The sequence below is a fragment of the Musa acuminata genome, chromosome BXJ3-9 (genome assembly GCF_036884655.1).
Source record: "Musa acuminata AAA Group cultivar baxijiao chromosome BXJ3-9, Cavendish_Baxijiao_AAA, whole genome shotgun sequence".
NCBI classification, from domain to species: domain Eukaryota; kingdom Viridiplantae; phylum Streptophyta; class Magnoliopsida; order Zingiberales; family Musaceae; genus Musa; species Musa acuminata.
This window is the reverse complement of record NC_088357.1, coordinates 10,793,683-10,812,500: the sequence shown is the minus strand read 5'-3', so window position 1 is coordinate 10,812,500 and position 18,818 is coordinate 10,793,683. Positions and strand designations below refer to the sequence as shown.

Below are 18,818 nucleotides of genomic sequence, written 5' to 3'. Positions count from 1 at the left end.
TGCCATTATTCTCCTGGCAGACGGTAGCGCTACCCCACGTAACATGTATCTGATGTATGGTTCTATTGGTTGCCTTTTGAGAAGGGTGCTGAGGATGAACTGAAGCACGCGGTGGGAGTCGTTCGTCCAGTTAGTGTTGCTTTCGAGGTGGTGAAGGGTTTCAGGCTGTACAAGGGAGGAGTCTACACCAGTGACACTTGTGGCAAGACTCCCATGGTAAGCTCAAGAGCAACTCTGTTTCTTGATTCATGAGACCGCCCAAATGGTTGCATGTAACTCGAGTTTTGCCTGTAGGATGTAAACCATGCTGTTCTAGCTGTGGGTTATGGAGTGGAGAATGGCGTTCCGTATTGGCTGATTAAGAACTCATGGGGCGAAGACTGGGGTGTGGATGGTTACTTCAAGATGGAAATGGGGAAGAACATGTGTGGTACGCGCCCTTTTTCTAGCAAAAATCCAAAGAAAGAAAGCTTTGATTCTTGTTAGGATTTGCTGATGCCTTTGACCTTTAGATGGCTATAAAAAAATTGACTCATGAAATGATGTTGCTGCAGGTGTGTCAACTTGTGCTTCCTACCCTATCGTTGCTGCGTAGTGACATCCGTGCCAGAGGTGGCCTCTCCAGTGTTAGACCATGTATAAGGAGGCCATCCATCTCCAGTATATTGGACTGCTTCTAGTGTATAACATATTGTACTGGGCTCGGGCAATGTTTGGTGTCAATAGGATTTCGACTCTTAGGAGAATGGATGACAAGGAGGCCATCCATCACATCCATCTCCAGTATATTATGCATGTATACACAGATTATGCATGATAAGGAGGCCATCCATCTCATCCATCTCATCTCCGGTATGTTATGTATGACTCAAATTTTATTTGTACAACCAGTCCATCATTATCTTTGGTTAATTATGTGCAGACAAGCCAATTGAATCTCCTTAGAGCTCATGATGGTCTTTGTCATGTGAGCTTAAGATTGTTAAACATAAATTTAGGAGGTAGCTTTTTTATTTCAGCTGCAGTGATTTCATATTTTATCATTCGGCCAGTCAAATAGGAAAGAGAATGAATCCACATATAAAAAGATAAACCATATGAAAAACGAAGGAGGATAGTTTGGATGGATGCTTTTAAAGATATTTTAGGTACTTTGTGGAAATGGGTGAAAAACTGAAAACCATAGAAATAGAAAGTCAAAGTGTTTTTCATAAGCTAATTACATATTATTTTTTATGCTTAGACCCTATTAACATCATAATTTTTATATATAAAAATATATATTAAAATCTTTATAATTTTAAAAAAATAAATAAATAATCTTATTTATCCTAATATCGCCAATTGCATTGACAAAAAATAAAACACATGATATTGTTGAATCAACATAAATATAATGAGTAAAAAAATAATTTCAACATACTCAAAATGTTAAAATTATTTTTTTATTCATCATTTTCATGTGCATGATATCATGTGTTATATTTTCCATTAATACATTTGACAATATTAGGTCAAACGAGATTATTTGTTTTATTTTCAGAATTATAATTTTCTTAATATAATTTTTTAAATACAAAAATTACGATACTAATAAGATTCTAATCATAAAAGATAATACATAATTATCATAATTATGAAACAATATCACCCCTAAAACTAAAGAAGCACATGTAGTTCTTTTTCCTCTCAGGAAAATCAAATGGATCAACATACATCAAATGCCACATCTTTCTCAGGAAACTTGACAAGCCTTGTAAAATTGGTGACTTCCATGAAACAAAACTTTAAATAAAGGAATATAGCTCCAGAGATACTACTAACATGTAAAAAAGAAATGCACTGTACACCAGGCAAATTTTAAACAAGAATGGATGATAAATAATAGTTGAGAGATCACCTGCTTGTTACTGCTGAATTGATGAGGTTGATCACAGAAAAGAAACATAATTCATTATATTAGAGAGAGACACAAGTACAAAAGGCAAACGAAAATAACAAGATACAACAACATTGAGATTTTAAAAGGTTTTCCAGTATCTCAAATATATGAAAAATTATCAGCTGTCATCATGATAAATACCAAGAAATGCTTCCATTTCGCTTGACAAATTCTTGAGGCAGATCAAATCATCCACTTAAAGCAAATGCGAAAATGGAGGCACTTGTAAATTGACTGATTAGGTACTACGAGCACATACCAATTTCTCCCCTTTATTTACAGACTCTGCTTAGCTATTGAATGCACTAGAGAAAGAAATCCGAAAAGTTTGAATAAACCAACTTCTCATCTTGAATGTCCAAATAACTGAGTCAAAAAGTAGCTCTCTATGAATGTCTGCTACCAAAGACTGTAGTCTCAAACAAGCCAAGAGAGCAAAAATCTCCATGTGGAATCCTCATATGTCGATTCATTGTGTGTGTCCGAGCAAGATTCCAAGCTAAAATTGCAGTGTGTTCAGATGAAGCAACTATGCAGTACCAGAAGTCCCATCAGATTTAGATTCAGTACGTCTATAGGTAAGACTCCTTGCTGTTGGAGAAAGGATATTGTTTCCAGATGTTAGTGAAGATTTTGCCACCTCGCCAGGTTGAATAGCTGAAGAGTCACGCTTCCACTGTAAACTCCTGGCACCAGTTTTGATTGGAAGGCGCACTGGAAAGGCACCAGCAACCCTTGGATATGGTATCCTACCAAGTCTAGAAGCAAATGAAGATGCTCGGGAAACCCGTGGCCAACATATCATTGGAGCAGCTTCATGAGAGCTTCTGCGAACAACCTACGATGCACAAAGAGCAAGCGATACATCATTTCTGCACTCACACTAAGTTATATAGATAAAAAACACAGGTTACAATTCGATCCCTTCTATCATTCAAGTTGCTATCAAGCAACAGAGAACGTGGATTGGTTCCACCATAAGAACCTTCAGCAATAAAAGCTCAGGAGGATGTGCAATATTGACAACAAATTGAACAGGCAGACATCGGTTTTGTCCTTCGATTTTATTTAAAAGGGTCGAAGTTTCTGAAGATGATTGGTCAGAGCAAAAAAGCCATGTAATTTGTCATCTGGAAGGAGAGCCGGTATGGAGAAGATAAGAGACAGTCCCTTGGAGAACAGATAATGGCAATCCCATGACTAATTATTTCTCTGGATGAAGAGAAATTGTTGTTTGCATTTATATGACTATAGGCCATGTGCAGAAAACCATCATGCACGCAGAAGAGGGCTTCTAGATCATGTTTCAAAAGAAAACAGATCCACAGCCAAGATAAAAGAGTATTAAGCTTGGACCTCAATCATGGACAAGTTCAAGTATGACATAAAATAACAAAAATGAACACATGGCTGGTCAAACAATGTCATGAAATTGTCTCAATTACTTTAATGCTAGTAATTTATAATTTGAAGAATTCATCTTGCTGTACACAAATGGAATTTGTACAACAATATCATGAAAAAGATGAAATAGAGATGCTAATCATTTCCAGACCTACCTTTAGGATCCGGGACATGAATGATGTGCCATTCAGTGACAATGCCAGATCTGCAGATTCTTTCTTTAGGAACTCAACATATGCTGACCTGTTCCGGACAGAAAATTCAATTTAAACATACCATGACAAAGAATTACTGAAGAACAACATAATTACTCTTGTATCATTTACCCTGTAGGCTGACCGGTTGCAGCATCATTGACGATAATTACTTTAAGCACATCCCCAAATTTATTGAAATGGCGAGAAAGTGTGTCTTTAGTAGCAGCAAAGTGGACCTGCAAATCCAATAACAAGATTGATAAAATCCCACTCCTTTTATCAAGTCAATTGTAATAAAATTAACAAAACAGATACTTGCATTGCCAACGAATAGAGTTCGAGAATCACCATCCTCCAAAGGGCGGCCAGTAGTATAAGAACCTGCAATAAAATGAATCATTCATCTTTCCTGCAAATGGAGGCCATAGGGAGGAGAAAATTGGAGGACAGGAAAAGATTTAGGAGCCTCAGCTGAATCTAGTAAAAGATAAAAGAAATGGGGCAGAAAATCAACTAGTATAAGAATAATATTAGTGACAATCTTGGATTGAGCAACAGCATTCTAGATCCAGCTATGCATATATAATTATGAAACATAAACAGCTACGTGGAAAGAGAACATAGAAATAAAAGCAAATTGGTTTTGCCAGATTGAACTGTAAGAGTTTCGGCAAGTGGATTTAGTTGAAATAAAGCAGGCATTCGAAATCAAATATGCGTTCAGCTTTTGCAGCTAGAACTTTCAGGTTACAGACTTTGATTATACCATATTATACGACGTCATGTACCAACCCTATATTCTACATGCTCCACAATTTCTTTTTCCAAAACCATAAGATAAATTTTTTTAGGCTTTCTGGGAGTATGAAATGGAAAAACTACTAAAGTGACAAGTGACCTTTATCTAGCATTGTTTTACATTGCTTGGGAGTATGCTTCATACCTTGTGCTGATGCAGGCTTCTGAGACTCCTGTTGGACATCTGCAAGTTCCATTGCCTGTAAAATATAATTGTGTGACCAATCCACACTCATCAGATATATTACACTAGCTGATGACAAAGATAAGCACATTTATAAAAGAAAGAACATCAAAACAAGAATATAAACTTTGCTGTGTCATTATAAGATAAATTACAGAGTAAAACAAAGAAATTGAAGAGATTTTGTGGAAGTATTTGACAAATTATAGTACAGAGTAACCTAATTTAAAAATTAAAGCTGATTCATAAAGCATGTCATAGATAAAGCAGGCTAGAGGAATTTCCAAGACCTAAAAGATTAGTTTACACGAATAAAAACCTAACGTGCTCCTTCAAACATAATGCAACCATTTGAAATCCGCCTGTATTAGACAGACAGAACAATCAACAATGTTCACCTCCAACATGCATCTACAGATTGTACTCAATGAGAAAGTTTACCTTATCAAAGAAATACCACGATACTGGAGGATGTCCCAAACTAGAAGCTCAACTAAAACATATATACTACAGAAATATCACTCTCATGCATCAGAAAATTCACATGACACCATACTGTGCCATAAAAATTCCTTTAAACAGGAAACAAGATAGACGCCGACGACAATTTTATGTGTAAATAGATGTAGATAAACATAAGCATACACATAAGTCAAAACATGTTTGCCTGACACTATCTATCTATGGACCGTGGCCTACAATACTCTCATCCTCAAGAGGCTTTCCTTACTTAAAACTAGATTAACAATGCTGTTCGCAGAAGCTTAATTAGCACAATCGAAATCAATTCTCAGTGAAATGGTTAAAAATATTAGAAACTGACCATGTTCATTATCACATATGATTTGAAAATAGTATGGAAATTTTATCTTTAGAAATAACAAAAAATAAAATTGCCCATAAAACACATAGTGTTCAGTTCTTACAAGTGTTCCAAAAATTAGTTAAGTGAGATTATATTTATTACCTTAATGAATAATAGGAATGTTTTATCAACTTGGAGCATCTGGTCACAAAGACATTGATATCATAGTTGATACAAATAGTCTAATATCATAGTCCACAGAAAAGATTTTGATTTCTGGATCCAAAAAGTCCTTGAATTCTTGATCGACCACTCTTAAAGACCCTTCTAGCTTCTCCAACTTTCAAAAGCATTCGTAAGAAAGGCCAACTTCTCAGATTCATTCACAACTATCTCAACCAAGCATGCCTCTCAAGCCCCTCTTTTTAATATTAGGTATATAAAGTAACTTTTCTGCTTCCTTGATTATTTTTCATTCTGGTATTCATGTCTAAGTATAATCAGATTTTCTGGTCTACATTTAGGTGTCAGCTACTTGCACATAAGACAGAAGGAAACCAATTTTAAGAAAACCACTGAATCAAATTCAGATCAACCAGTTTCAGTTAAACTGACAACCGATGACATGAATGGTTGATAAAAATATCTTCAGACATGTAACTCAGTTTAAAATTAAGCCCAAAAGATAGCAGCAGAAAGTTTATGGAGAAGAATGGATTGTGTAACAAATCCTTTCAGCATCCAGGTTGGAGATTACACCAGAAGGGCTAACAAAATTCCACACAAGATCATCACGATTCTGGTTGAATGAACAGGCAGAATATGAAGCTAAAATGCAAGTAGACCTGTTTCTAATTTCACAAATATTATGGCCATAAAATAGAACAATACAAATCACAAAAGGAGAGTTCTAAAAGCAAGAGAATGTTAACTGGCATTTCGACCCAAGAAGAGAATGAACATAATTTATGTCATGTGTTTTATAATCATCAGTATTGAATAAGCAATTTATGCCAGTAAAAACCTTACTTTTACATTCTGCGCAGAAGAAACATCATTCTCCTTTGGAAGCCTAACATTCTGGTTTCCTACACCATTTTTGCTCTTTCCCACAGCCGCTCTATTCTCCACTTCTGCAGCATCCCTAGACACTTGATAATGGGGAGATTTCCAAGTATTTACATTAACAGAAATATTCAGAGTCTTATTAGATGTCATTGCTGCTGAACTAGCAAATGGTTCCTGATCCATCAACCTTCTTTGCCTTAATATTTCATCAGGTTCCTGTGCAATGCTATACTCTACAATAACTGATTTGTTTTCTCTATTAGCAGAGGAAGCACTTTGAGAAGCACCCAAATCATGCAGGCTCACATTTTTGACAATGTTGTGTTTATCATTATTTGAAGCATAGTCAGGAGCAGCTGTTTCAGTCTCCTGACCTAATATGGTCAGGTTACCATCAAACTCCTCATCATACTCACTCCTGGAAGGATGATCTGAATGATCGAGTTCAGGAACTCGATTATTATCTTCAGAATCCCTGTATTCAACCTCTTGTGCTGTTGTATCTGATAACTCATTAACAGGCTCTGTCATACTTCTGTCATGACCCAATCTATCAAAAACACTACTAGAACATCTAGCCTTGTTTACATCTTCGACAGCTTCAGCAACAGCTTTGAGTGCCATTGATAAGGCACCTGGCACTCTTGACCCTGATGTTATTCTTTGGGATCTTTTTTCTAGCAAAGAATCTGTTGTGGATGTTGATACTACAGAACGAAGCCTCTTTAAAGCTGGCTCACTTCTTGAGTCTAACTGTTGCACAGTCCTTACAGCATCTCGAACGGCAAATTGAAGAAGCCGGCGTGGAGCATCAATTACTGAATGGGAAGCTGAGTCTCGCTGTAAAGGATAGTGAAATATATTTAAAAATAAAAAAAATAGCATAAGTTAAAAAATCACAAAAGTGCACAAGTCCAACTCCCGGTATTCAAATGCCTAAGCACAATAACAAAGTCCTAGTACCATAACAGTTTGATAGGTTACTAAAGAAGGTACTGGACAATATTTATATCCTTGGACTATAGTATAACAAAACAAACTATACCTTTAGTTTTGTCTAATGTTTTCAACCACCGTAGAATGAATTTGACTCATACATCAGTCACAATAACTATCATCTCAAAACTTATTCTGTGATCATTCTTATGTGAATCATTAATCATTATGCCCAAAAGCAGCATAATTATCTAACAGAATATGACAAAGAATCCCACAAAATATGGAAAAAACAGACTGAAAAAATAGTGAAAACAATGTGGTAACCAAAAGGAAAATCTGACAATCCAACAGACTTATGGAAATGGCACTCATGAGAATTAAACAACTTAATACTGGAATCCAGCTTACAAAATATTACAAAAACCCCTTTGTGCATATCAAACATGTATAACCTGCCTCAAATTTATAAAGGAAAATAAAGTACCTTTGTTAATAGATGCTCATCATCTCGGTTTCGCTTTCTCTGAACCTGAGGTCTAGGAGATCGCGACCGTCTAGAATTATTAGGTCTATGTGTTCTGTCCTCTGGACGAAAAATATTGGTCACAACACTACGAAGAGGAAATATTTTATGATCATCCTGAGCTACTTCTTTCCATTCTCTACTGTGATGAATTCTAGAAACTTTAGATGACTTTTCTCTGACATCACCAGAATCTGAGAGCACATTCTGAGCCAAATGCTCCTGCTGCGAATTGTGTCTTCCAGACAGTTCATTCAATGAAGTGTTAGACTTAGCCACTTCATGAGGAAAAGATTGTTCCTGCTGCACATACCAGCAGATATTTGACGAGAGGTGATCCCATAACCTGCAGCCAGATGACGATATATGATGAATAATTACTGACAATAAATAATCATTTTGATGCCTGCTGCTTAGAGCATGAAGCAGTTACTGATATCCAAAGAGAATGGTGTTACCAGGACACAAAAGTAGCGCTGTCATCCCCCAAGAACACGTTGAGTTCCTTCCTAGCCTCATCTTTGCGACGTCCATTCCTGAGTAAGACAACAACATATTCCTGCAAATGTATATTGAAAAGGTAACAACTCTTGTTAAATAAAATGGTGAAGGATCACAGATATTTTAAGCATGCCAAGTATAATCAATCATTACTATCATCTACAAATTATTAGAGGCATTCTCAAAAAAAAAAAACTAACCGGGAAACCATCTTAGGCAATCAGTAATAGGAACCAGAATTATCAGATACTTGATACAAGTCATATAGTAAACAAAATTAGAACATTGAGCTTGAAGAAAATACAGTTGAGCAACAAATAGCTAAGAGAAAAAAGATTACAATGTTGTCACTAGTGAAGATGAGACAACAAAAGATCCACCAATATGAAGGCCAACATGGTCCAAACTTATCTACAACAATGCAAACCTTATATTCTTTCGTCTCAAACCTGTACCCCTCTGTAGCCATCAGAACACTTCACACAAACATATCCATCTAAGTCGCTACTGAATCTAATACTAGGCAAACAGAGACTTTGCTTCGTGATCCTTTTAGCTGCTCCATACCTTAAAAAACGTCAAATTTTACCTTCCTATAGAAACCTAACAGATCTCTTGCACCCCGAGGCCATAAAATTTTTCACTTTTGATTTGATCTTCCCTTTACAAAATCTCCCACCATGATAACCAACATAAAATTTAGTTCACATGTTGATGGCTTCCAACAAGATCATGAGATCATTATAGAATCCCAAAAAAATCTCACCTGACCAATTAAATGATAATATCAATGCTCCCTGTGACACCACAATAAACCCACAACATAAGACGATTATCATGTAACACTTGATAGTTTGCTACTAGATACTGGTGTAGGGAAATCTGAAGGACGACATCACATACGCAGCGGAAGAACATAAAAATAAAATCCCCAAATTTCTCATCAATGTGTTCATCGTCATGTGAAGATTTGTACGCAAAATCCGCGAAACATAAAACTGCGTATATGAAATATTGTGTTACCTAGGAAGATTGTATATCCTTGAATCCCTACAGATCTCTAGGAGATGGTGAAGGAGGTCAAGCGTCCTCCTCTCTAACGGTGATCCACACAACAGGGCTACGACAATGCTCCTCAAAACTCCAGGCCTGATATCTGAGGAGGAGAATGGGAGGAGAATAGGAGAGGCAACCCAAAAAGGCTCTAGCCTATGAACCATTAGTTCCCTCCTATTTATAAAGATCTTCTGTCAAATTAACCCTAATGGATCCTACCTTATTGGGTATTAGATCTCCATCCAACTACCCAAGCCTCTTAGATTAGTAGATCTCTATCCAATAATCTCTCATAGGCTCTTATTGGATCTCATTCATAGGATCCAATAATTCAGGGGCTTATTGGATATCCAATAAGATAGGGGCTCCGACGGATATCTTATATCCGAACCTCTACTCATCACAACGCCTACCATATGTGTGTAACCCTCTAGGCCCAATATCGAGCTGGTCATGAGTCATACCTATCAGAACTCCTTCTGGCTCGATGAATTATTATCTCCATAATAATTCACTCAACTCATCGACTGCGGACGTACTAGACCACTACGCTGCAGTCCTCAGACGATACAGGAAAATGCAATTCATTGGATCTGTTTGTCCTCAGTTACCATATACCTATAGTCCCTCATTCATCTAAATCTCAGAGACTATATACCGGGCATGGTGCTGTCAGACTCATACGATTTCTGCTCGAGTCTCGCTCTAATCGGATTCTCCCAGAGAACTCTTTCTCTCTCAACACGAATGACCCTAGCCAGGGATTTGTCTGAGCAAGAACACATGAGATATTCCTCTCATGACACCGAGAGTGGATAATCCTCCATCGGCACTCAATAGTACTCGTAAGGTTGGCAACCACTCCCGATGACCGGTTGCGCTAGATTTGAAACCTCCAGAACTATAAGTCTGGTATCAAAGAATGAAGTACTCATACATGACATCCTTGGTATCTCAAGTCTAAGGACCAGATACACTATTGGGACTACGAAATCGTTGTCTGACAATAAGACATCATCAACCATCCATCATTCCGTAAACGGATCAATCAGTGAACTCATTCCCCAATTAGCACATGTATTGTATCCCTAATGTCCCCACACGAACAGCTATGAGACCAGCTGCATCCATCATATGGATGGGTATACAACACGTCAGTCTGTCAAGTTATCTCGATGTCCCTCTCGAGTAACCTATGATCGGGATTATTTAGGATTTGTGTTTAAAGGTGAATCGGTCTCATTATCGTGATCTCATCATTATCCGATTCTCATTGCACAGATCTATAGACATCACAATATACTCAAGCAACAGGCAATATAAAGTGATAAAATGTTAAATAATAATAATAAACAAAAAGACTATGTGTCCAGTCACACGTGCCATTACTCACGTGATTGGCTTGTAGGACACCTATAACTAGGAACTGGAGCCTAAGCATTTCTGAAGAACATGAATAACAATCAGTTGCTAGCGATAAAAGTTTCCAAAAAGAACTACCAACTAGATTACTATTAACAAATTTATTCTCTGATTGAAAAAAAAGGAAAAAAAGCAGTACTTGAAGTATTTATAGAACTCATGGTGCTTGAATCTTCATATCTAATAAGGGTTCTTAACTCTTTAATAAACATAAAATATATTTGTTGAAAATGCTATCATAATAGTCAATGGTTGTTGTCTTACATTATTTAAGGGTCAAAAACCTCAACTGAGCCTAAATAAGGCCCTAGATATCGTCTGTATTGATTGTAGGTTGAAATTTGAAAATTCCAGATCAGGATAACAAATTGAGGAGAAACAAAAAGAAAATGACAATCTGATATAACCCAACGGTCTAAGTCTGCTTTAATTGAGATGAAAAGTTTTTATATACAACAAAGGACAAGAAAAACATAAGGATAATCTGGAGTTCAAAATTCTAATGAGTTTTTAAGGGAGAACAAACACAAAGTGAATCAATATCAAAGCCAAGGATTTCTAGTCAATATAGATGAAAATGAAATACAAACATAAAATCTGATCATTTAACACCAAAAATAATAAAAAAAATACAGTACTTAATAGAAACGAAATATGCCATAAACAAAAAAAGAGAAAGAAATTAGATAACAAAAAAGACATCAATTCATTGAAGTGCTAAAGTAGGAGAAAGAAACCTTCATTTTGTTCTTCTACCAAAACCTAGCTTATATGAGACTTACATTATATACCCTAACTCGAGATCCTAACAAAATAGCAACAAATTGCACAAAAAGGAGTATTTCGTCCATATGACAAGTTATCTTGTCTGCACTAGAGAAGAGCCAGACATGTATCTACGTTTTGTCTCTTCACTGAGCACACAAAAAAAGCAAACAACTTGAGTTTTATGCTCATGTAATTTATTAAATTTAGCTTGTTGATCCTTGGTATGAAATCTTATAATTTCAACTGTACACCATCTGAACTCATTATAACTACTACATAACATAAAAAATCCAACGCAAGTGATAAACTGAATTTAAGGCTTTAATCGATCATCCAGTTGCTCTTGGCCAAAGTTTTGATCATCTCACGTTGTCAACATGATAATCACTTCTAATGGGCATGGCTCCCTCGAACTATGATCACAAGGTTCCTTTTTAGATAAGATCCTCTGACTATTTTTTTTTTTCTTAATCTGAAGTCATCCTGCTGTCTCTCTGAGACAGACTAAATATAGATGTTGTTACTTTTTTTCCTTCTTGATGGTTAAGGTGTTTGTCCTAGCTCCATCAACAACATCACTGTAAAATAACCAGGGCCTACGAGGAAGACATCTGCAATATCTGTCTTAAGTATAGCACATTTCTTGAATCTCATACATCTGAAGCAACAAAGAATACTTATTTTAAAAATCAGGACTGCTCCTTTCCTTGTTACCACCTGTGAAAAATAAATGTTTAGAATAAAATTGCCTTTATATTCCTTGGAAAGAAGTTCAGAAGATACCAAGTTCAACTGACTACCTTCACATGTAAGAAGAGCACAGCAAAACTTGACAAAATCTAGGGTTCTAAAAAAGTTTTCACCACAGTTCTAGTTATCCACCATGCCATCAAGGACAACTCTTCTACATCAACTTCCAGCGTATATGTAGGAATATCATCTTCTGCCTTTTCTTCCTCAGCATCATCTTCAGATTCCTATGCCATCTACAATTGCTATGATAAGCTTCTTTTCCGAAAACAAGCTCAGTATGACCTGTCTTCCCATAACAAAGAAATTCCTATGGCCATCCCTTTTTCTCAAACACCTGGAAACTTGGTGCTGAAGTAGCTAGTACAGCAAGTCAAGGTCATGAAGATATTAACCATGCTACCATGTTTCCAACACCATAAAGCCTTTGTGGTTTTGCCTCAATCTCCAAAGCATCATAATATGTATTGTCTGTTGTCAGTGCCAGCTAGCTGTGGAACATATTTGTGTAGACCCCTATGACGTCACCCATCTGCTAAATCTATAAACTTTATTAGAGAGCTTGATCACAGCTTGTAGGTAAAAAAATTTATCTCATCAAAGGTTAACATCCTCCGAAGTGCCAATCTCCCTACCCATCCTTCTGTTGTCATCCAGTTGTCACTGCATGCGGAACCCTTCAATTAAAGTGACCAACTGGATCTTTCTAAATGTTGACAATTGATATTCAACCAAAGATAGACTCAACTTAACACCTAATCAAGGAAAACAACTAGATTCATCTGACCTCTGAAATGCAAAACATTCAACTTCACATATTTGTCACCGATAGGATACTCACCTCCTATCAAGCACCTTTTTTCCTTCAAGGGAAGAAAGCATCCATCAAGAAGAAGATAATAGAGAAGACAAAGGGGGATTACATATAGAAAAAGAAGAGAGAGAGGACAAAGGTAAAAGAGAAGAGAACTCTAAAAGAGGAAATCTCATTGGGAATATAACTTCAATTCTATGCTATAAAATACTTAACATGTTCTCACTTAATACAGCAATAAACGACACCAAATGGAACCATAAACCATCCAGAACCATATGGCACCTGGTTTATCACTTGTGTTGTAGTCCTCATCCACTCAACCAAACAAGTCTCAAACTTCTAGGAGTCCTCCCCTGAGTCTCTATCACCCAGGTGCAGTCTAGAGTCATTCTACTTACTTTGAGTCCACTTAAGACACTCCAAGTGGATAAAGGTTAACAAGATATTAAGATCAATTCCAAAAAGTTGGGATCCTAAAGTAACGGCAATACAAAAAGCAAAGGACTTAAATAACTTTCCGCTTGAAGAACTTATCGGGTCCTTGATGACCTATGAAATAACATGTATAGAATGATGAACTTGAGAACAATATTCCGAAGAATAGGAAGGACATGACACTTGGAACCAAAAAAGGCCACTTGGGTGAAAACTCAAGTGACGATGATGATGATGATGATGATTTAAAAAATTCAAGTGACCATATGGCACTTCTTATAAGAAGATTTAAAAAATTCTTTAAAAGGAACAAAACAAGACACTAAGAACAAAAGTGAACTAAAAAAGGACCAAATAATTTGTTATGAATGCAAGAAGCCAGGGTACTTCAAAAATAAATGTCCCCAAGTGAAAAAGAAGCTACCAAAGAAAAAGAAGACACTTAAAGCAACTTGCGACAATTCGAGTGCATCCAAAGACGATGAGCCAATCAAAAAAGACGAAGTTGTAATTTACGCTCTAATGGTGCTCAATGACGAGGTAAGTGACTTAATCGAAGCTCATTTATCTTTTAATGAATTATTAAGTGATTTTCATGATTTGTTTGATAAATATAAATTAGTTGGTAAAAAATATAAATTATTGAAAAAGGATTATGCTTCTCTTTCTAGTGAACCTAAAAATTAAAAAATGAGCATGATAAGTGTATGTTAACTCCTTGTACTCAATGTGAAAAGTTAGAGTCATTTAAAAAGGAAATTTTGTTACTACAAGAAACATTTGAAAATTTTAAAATAGGTAATAAATCTCTAAACATGATCCTTGCTAATAAGAGTCATGTTTATAGAAAAGAAGGAATTGGCTTTATGAGTAACACTCAACAAAAGCCAACTATCTTCGTTAAAGGGCCTACATTACATGTCTCACCTAGAGAAAAATATAATTTTTGTGAAAAATCTTATCATTTTGCTTATAAATGTCCATTTAAAAGGTATAGTCCACACAAATTAGTTTAGGTTCTTAAATGAACCATAAATCACTCAATGATAGGTAGATGTGTTTACAATCACAAGCTAGGAGCAAGAGATGGTACATTGATAGTGGATGTTCAAGGCACATAATCGGAGATCCAACACACTTCTCTAAGCTCACTAGCCAAGACGAATGATACGTTACCTTCGGAGACAACAACAAAGGGAAAATTATTGGCAAAGGAACCATAGGTAACAAGTCAAACCTTTTAACCTATACAGAATAAGATTTTCATATGATCATTGCTTGTAAAATTAATTTTCAGACAATCATTGCTTGTACACCTCACTAGCAGATCAATTTGAGTGGTCGTATGCATGGAGCCAAAGCTAGTCAAAATCCCAGCAAAAACACCACCACATTTGGGAGAAAATGCACTGGACAATATGATGCAAAACATCAGCCATCTCAGACCCTTTGAACCCCTAAGTGGCACACTAGGGGATGGACCCCAATACCATATATGAGGGACAACACATCTTTAGTGAGCCTACTTTTTATTCAATAAAAGAGATAACCCTTTGTGTGTGACCATTTTGCTTGCTTGGGAGAACTTCTATGCCTACTTGCTTTTGTAGGCGACAATGTTTTATCCAAAAGTTTGTCATTCTAACCTTTTCTTGCTTGGGTGTCACATGCCTTACGTAATCTCAATCAAGTCCATGACAAAGTGGTATCAAAGAAGGTCAAGCAAGCAATTGAATCGCGTGTAGCAGGCAGCATGGTGAAACTAGTGCAACTGTGCTAAAGGAACAACTTGCATATATACCTACTATAAATAAACGAACAAGATCTCAAGAAACAAGTAGAACCACTCGAGAGGAGTGTGGTATCTGCAGTGGTGTTCCAATGAAATGACCACCCTCCTACACAAAAGAGGCATAACCAGAAGAGCAACTTGAACCAAGGTTCGTTGTCACGACCCGAGCCTGATGGGCTAACTAACCCATCAACTTCGTTTGGCCTAAACCACTGGTCAAAATACTTAAACTGAAGTTGATAGTAGTACACTCATCAGGCCCATATAAGTCAATCTTAATCTTGCTCACTTCCGATGTGGGACTAATCGAGGTGTTACAATTTCTCCCACTCAAGAGCTTGACGTCCTCGTCAAGGCCCAGCATAGCCCAGATCAAACCATAGTATGGTGCATGTGAGACGTAACCCAATGATGGCTCCACGTCGTAACGAGTCCTTCCAACTCCATCCACGGGTAACCCTTTCCTACTCGAGCCCCCTCACCATGCCCAAATACTAGGTCAGCTCTAATACCAAATGTCACGACCCGAGCCTGATGGACTAACTGACCCATCAGCTTCATTTGACCTAAACCACTGATCAAAATACTTAAGCTAAAGTTGATAGTACACTCATCAGACCCTTATAAGTCAATCTTAATATTGCCCACTTCTAATGTGGGACTAATCAGGGTGTTACATTCGTTTTTTCAAGTATCAGACCCATCTCGACAATTTATCGGACCAGTATATACCAGTCAATACCGATGTACCAACACATGGTACATCGGTGCATACTAGTGTTTCAGAGAGGACGAAAAAGAGGGATAAGAGGAAGAGACAATGGAGGAACAACAGAGGAAGAAAAAAGGAAGAAGAGGAAACGATGGAGGCAAAAGAAGAAATAAGAGAAGCAATAGCCATAGCGTACCTAGGCAGTAGCAATAGCGTACCTGGGAAGTAGCGACAACAACGTCAATGTCGAAGCAACAACGACAACATCGAAGCGGTAGTGGCAAGGCAGGGACTACGACATCATACGCGAGAAGAGGGCTCATGAACACGAGCCCTAACATGGTTTTTTCTTTTTTTAACGCTGAGTTGGACAAGGCCCTAGCACTTTTTTTATTTTAAATTATTTTAACTGGACCACCAAAAACTTGGGTGGTCCGCGCATCGGCCCACTCGCTAAACACTCAACCATAGACACAAATATCAATCACCTAAAAACAACTATGATCAGGCAAGGCACAAGATTTGCATGTGATCTCGTTCCCAAACAGGTTCACAGTAAAGCATATATAATTTGTAACAGAAGTACAAAATAGAGTTTGACCATACCAAAGTACATTCCGTATAGTTATTTATGCATGCACTTTATCTTCAAACCATGTAACAGCTTTCTCGGCAAACATTTCTTAACCTTTTTGTCCTACCAATACCCCACTTTGGCGATCGCATCTTCTTTCTGACTATCTATCCTAGATGTAGTCCATACTTCTTAAAGAAGCAACATATGCAACAAAATGTAGATAGTTAACTGCCATACAAATTTAAGGAGCTTATATCTCATTCTGGAACCGACAGCAGCATAGGTTCCAATTTTACTGAAACAACTAAGAAGAATCAGTTTGAACTAAAACAGAAAATACATTTTCTGGCCCATATCATTTCTTAGTTCAGAAACCATAAGTGCTGCTCTAATTCAGGTTATGAAGTATCTACCGTACAGCAATGTCCGATCATAAAAACATAAGGTTAATCAAAACCTTATTGAAAAAAGCGACAATAGATTTTTTTACTTCACTATATTTGATATTTACATATGGAAACTAAGCGTAACAAAAACAATAAGCAAGGTACTTGGAAGAAGAGAAATCAATGTTAAAACAATCAAAAGCACCGAACATTAAAGATCACGGAAGAAGAAAACAAGAGAAGGCAAAAGGAGCTGTACAGCGAGCGTGTCATCAGTGTAATCGCCCATAAACTCCTTGAGCTTCTCCTTCACCCTCTCACGCAGCTTCGCCAAGCCATCCGTAGTGAAATTGACCTTAAACGTCCGAGCATCGCCGTCGCAATCGGAACCGTCCATGGCCAAGGCAGAAGAGGAGAGCACCAAAACCCTAATTCGATCGACGAAAACCCAAATCAAACCGAACCATGGAAGGTAGCGCGGGGCCGGAACGTCGATGGTGGCAGGGCGTGTGGCAACCGACGAGGGGCAGGCGGTGGGCCGGTGGCACGGAGGCAGTGGACGCGAGGGCGGTGCGAGTGGAATGCGATACGCAGTTGTGTCGCGGCGGTGACGGACGGGATTAGGGCTCCTTCGGTTGGGAGGGTCGGTGGCGTGGTTTTCCTCGATCCTCCCTTCCCTTTTAACGAGGGTGATTGCGAATGACGAGAATGCCCCCCTTCGCATCGACGTTGGCATTGCAAAACTTGGCCTTTTTCGTCTCGATAATTTAAGCTTCTTAAACACTGTAACGCAAAAATTTCCGATTTTTCTTTTTTTTCTAGAAAATAATAATTATACGACTTGTTTTGTTATGTTATATTATTGAAACGACATGGTAGAATTGTATGAATCTTATTTGCTTCAAGCAAATCTTTTTCTATCACCTATGTTTTTTTTTGGGATAAATATAGTCTCTCTGGTGTTGCTTTTTGTTGTAGTGTAGATTCAAAATTTATGTTTTTAAGATGATATAATAAAATACAAGAAGTTTTTACTATAGGCATTTTATTATCATAATTTTCTATCAAACAATGTTAAATGTTGTTGTATTATCTTAGGTTGAAAATTTTCACTTTAAGTTTTTTTTTTTTGTAAAATGATATTTTTATAAGTATTTGAAATAGTATAGTGAAAATCACACAAGCTTTCTGCCTTGGGTTTTTTTTTTTGTGTTGCATTTTGCGATAAGCGATATTCATACGAATTATTTATTGTTGTTTTATCGGAAATAGTATCGTTCATTGTCTTTTTTTTCGATGAAATAATGTGCTAAGATGAAATTTTTAGTTTTTGAAACAAGAAAAATGAGATGGTAACAAAAGTTATCTAAAGCAAAAGGTCCATTCAAAAATATAAAATCTTCATTTTTGGCACAACATTTTGACATAGAATTGTTATATGAACTTCGTTTCGTAGAAAAATATGATAATGAACAAAGATATCGAATCGCTTGACAATAAAAACACTGTTTTATTAAATAAAATAAAATTTTAATCCATATGATTTGTATCGCACACAAAAATTCGATGTAACGAAATATTTTTAATGATAGAAGGATTGTATGAACATTATTCTTAAAAAAAATACAACAATGAATGTTGTTTCTTGAGAAAAAAAATGATGGTGATAAAATTAATTGAAAGTAGATGGTTTGCATGATTTTTGTAGTACTATTTCAAATATATAAAATTTTAAATTACAT

The 18,818-nt window shown here is 36.7% G+C and overlaps 2 protein-coding genes across 2 annotated transcripts in view; one reads left to right on the top strand and one right to left on the bottom strand.

Annotated features, from left to right (window-relative positions):
- Window positions 1–912, top strand: part of LOC135649762 (oryzain gamma chain-like) — a 4,299-nt gene extending 3,387 nt beyond the window's left edge. The window contains exons 6-8 of the mRNA XM_065168523.1: window positions 85–216; window positions 295–430; window positions 555–912. Coding sequence (XP_065024595.1) covers window positions 85–216; window positions 295–430; window positions 555–595 — 309 coding nt within the window. The 3' untranslated portion in view covers window positions 596–912. The remainder of the gene's footprint in view (window positions 1–84; window positions 217–294; window positions 431–554) is intronic.
- A 1,024-nt stretch (window positions 913–1,936) lies between these two features.
- LOC135650186 (uncharacterized) lies at window positions 1,937–17,815 on the bottom strand. The gene is made up of 9 exons (XM_065169387.1): window positions 17,336–17,815; window positions 8,319–8,419; window positions 7,822–8,206; window positions 6,360–7,238; window positions 4,487–4,541; window positions 3,863–3,924; window positions 3,673–3,779; window positions 3,502–3,589; window positions 1,937–2,780 (listed from the first exon to the last, which is right to left on the bottom strand). The coding sequence occupies exons 1-9, from the start codon at window positions 17,810–17,812 to the stop codon at window positions 2,472–2,474; spliced, it is 2,463 nt and encodes an 820-aa protein (XP_065025459.1). The 5' UTR covers window positions 17,813–17,815; the 3' UTR covers window positions 1,937–2,471.
- Window positions 17,816–18,818: the final 1,003 nt, after the last annotated feature.